Consider the following 2142-nt stretch of genomic DNA (forward strand, 5'->3'; position numbering starts at 1 on the left):
CAAAAATGACATGTCGAGAAGAATAGAAATTCTAATTTTTAGGGTCGTAGCAAATGTATCCACTTCACATGTTTGCATACCCCATAAAGATACATGGATTTGATTTGCTATCGAATTTGTGGTTTATTCATGGCTTGATCCACTAATAGCATAAACAACAGAATACATGGAGTTGTGAGTAGTTTGGAGCAAACGCTTCATATGGAAATTTATTTTTAAGAGTGGGTGTGGGTATTGGATTGATCAAATATATGGCTGCTTGACATGCTGATGACCAGAAAATGAAGTGGAACAGAAGCATAGTATAGTAATGTAAGGGTCGTTTCAATGACGTGATGATGTTTCCGTTCGGCTGTGCCCACATGTTTGGGAGTGTAGGGTGGACATGTAAAATGTTGAGTATCCAGTCTATTAAGTAAGGAATGCAAACCAACATATTCACCACCACCATCAATATAGACAGGAAAATAAATGGTTTGTAAAGTTATTAAAGATAACAGTAATATCAGATTTTTGTTTAAGTGTGAAAAGCCAAGAATATAGTGGCTTTGATGAACGATGGTAGGGTAAGGTCTTGTCCTCGGGGGTGTCAGCGCAAGGGAGAGGGTGCGGGGGGGTAAGATGGCGAAGGGAGCTACTACGTTGAGAGTGGGGTCTTGGAACATAGGAACTTTGACTGGAAAATCTGTAGAGTTAGGAAAGATTCTTGAGAAAAGGAAGATTAATATAGCTTGTGTACATGAGACTAGGTGGGAAGGTGATAAGGTGCGTGATATAGACAAGTTCAAACTATGGTATTCTGGGAGGGTGGGCGGAAGGAACGAGTTATGTATCTTGGTTGATGAGGACCTCCGTGAACTAGTGGTGGAGGATAGGAGGGTGAATGACAGGCTAATGACTATTAATCTAGTTGTTGGAAGTTTTACTTTGAACATAATCAGTGCGTACGCACCCCAAGCAGGCTTGTATGAGGAAGTCAAGAGGCGTTTCAGGAAGGATTTGGATGAGATGGTGCGTGGTATCCCTCATACCGAGAAGTTTTTCATAGGAGGAGATTTTAACGGCCACATTGGAGCGACGTCTGAGGGGTATGATGATGTGCATAGTGGCTTTGGTTTTGGAGATAGAAACGGAGGAGGAACGTCTCTGCTGGACTTTGCTAGAGCATTTGATTTGGTGATAGCAAACTCAAGTTTCCTGAATAAGAGGGAGCACTTGGTCACCTTTCGGAGTTCGGTGCCTGAGACTCAGATTGATTATTTACTCTACAGGAAGTCTGATAGAGGTCTTTACACGGATTGCAAGGTCATCCTGAGTGAGAACCTCTCGACCCTTCAAAGACTCCTGGTCATGGATCTTGAGATCATGAGGAAGAGGAGGAAGAGGGAGATGTATAACCAATATAGTATCAAGTGGGGAGCCTTGACGGAAGATAAAGCGCAAGAGTTGGGGGTCAAGCTGTTGACTATGGGGGCTTGGAGGAGTAGTGGGAACGCTAGCGCTATGTGGACCACGACTGCGCAATACATTAGGGAAGCTGCAAGAGAGGTATTAGGGATCTCAAATGTTTACTCTGGTAGTCACAAGGGAGACTGGTGGTGGAATAGAGAGGTACAAGGAAAAGTGAAAACCAAAAAAGCAGTGTATCTGAAGCTAGTGAAAAGTGTAGACGAGGAGGAGAAGAGGGTGAATAGGGAGCATTATAAGTTGGATAAGAAAGAGACAAAGCTAGCAGTTATGGCGGCCAAGACTGCAACTTTTAGTTGATTGTATGAGGAACTCGAGGGCCAAGGTGGGGATAATAGGTTGTTCAAGTTATCCAAGGCGCGAGAAAGGAAGGCGTGTGACTTAGACCAAGTGAAGTGCATCAAGGACGAAGAAGATAGAGTTTTGTTGGATGAGGGGCTTATTTGTCGGAGATGGCAGACCTACTTCCATAGTCTCTTGAATGAAGATGGGGACGGGAGCATTGTACTTGGTGATTTGGAACTCTCCGGGAGTCACTGTGACTTTAGCTATTGTAGGCAGATTAGAGTTGATGGAGTTGAGGGGGCTATGCGTAAGATGAGCAGGGGCAAAGCGACCAGGCCAGATAAAATCCCAGTGAAATTTTGGAAGAGTACGGGCAAGGCGGGCTTGGAA

The 2142-nt window shown here is 44.1% G+C and overlaps 1 protein-coding gene across 1 annotated transcript; it reads left to right on the plus strand.

Moving 5' to 3' along the window:
- The first annotated feature begins 621 nt into the window (after positions 1 to 621).
- LOC138910308 (uncharacterized) lies at positions 622 to 1767 on the plus strand. Its single transcript, XM_070201538.1, has one exon. The coding sequence runs from the start codon at positions 622 to 624 to the stop codon at positions 1765 to 1767; it is 1146 nt and encodes a 381-aa protein (XP_070057639.1).
- Positions 1768 to 2142: the final 375 nt, after the last annotated feature.

Source organism: Nicotiana tomentosiformis, chromosome 4 (assembly GCF_000390325.3).
Source record: "Nicotiana tomentosiformis chromosome 4, ASM39032v3, whole genome shotgun sequence".
NCBI lineage: Eukaryota > Viridiplantae > Streptophyta > Magnoliopsida > Solanales > Solanaceae > Nicotiana > Nicotiana tomentosiformis.

Excerpts from the sequence above, each read along its gene's own strand:
- LOC138910308 (XM_070201538.1), top strand. The coding sequence starts at position 622 with ATGGCGAAGGGAGCTACTACGTTGAGAGTGGGGTCTTGGAACATAGGA.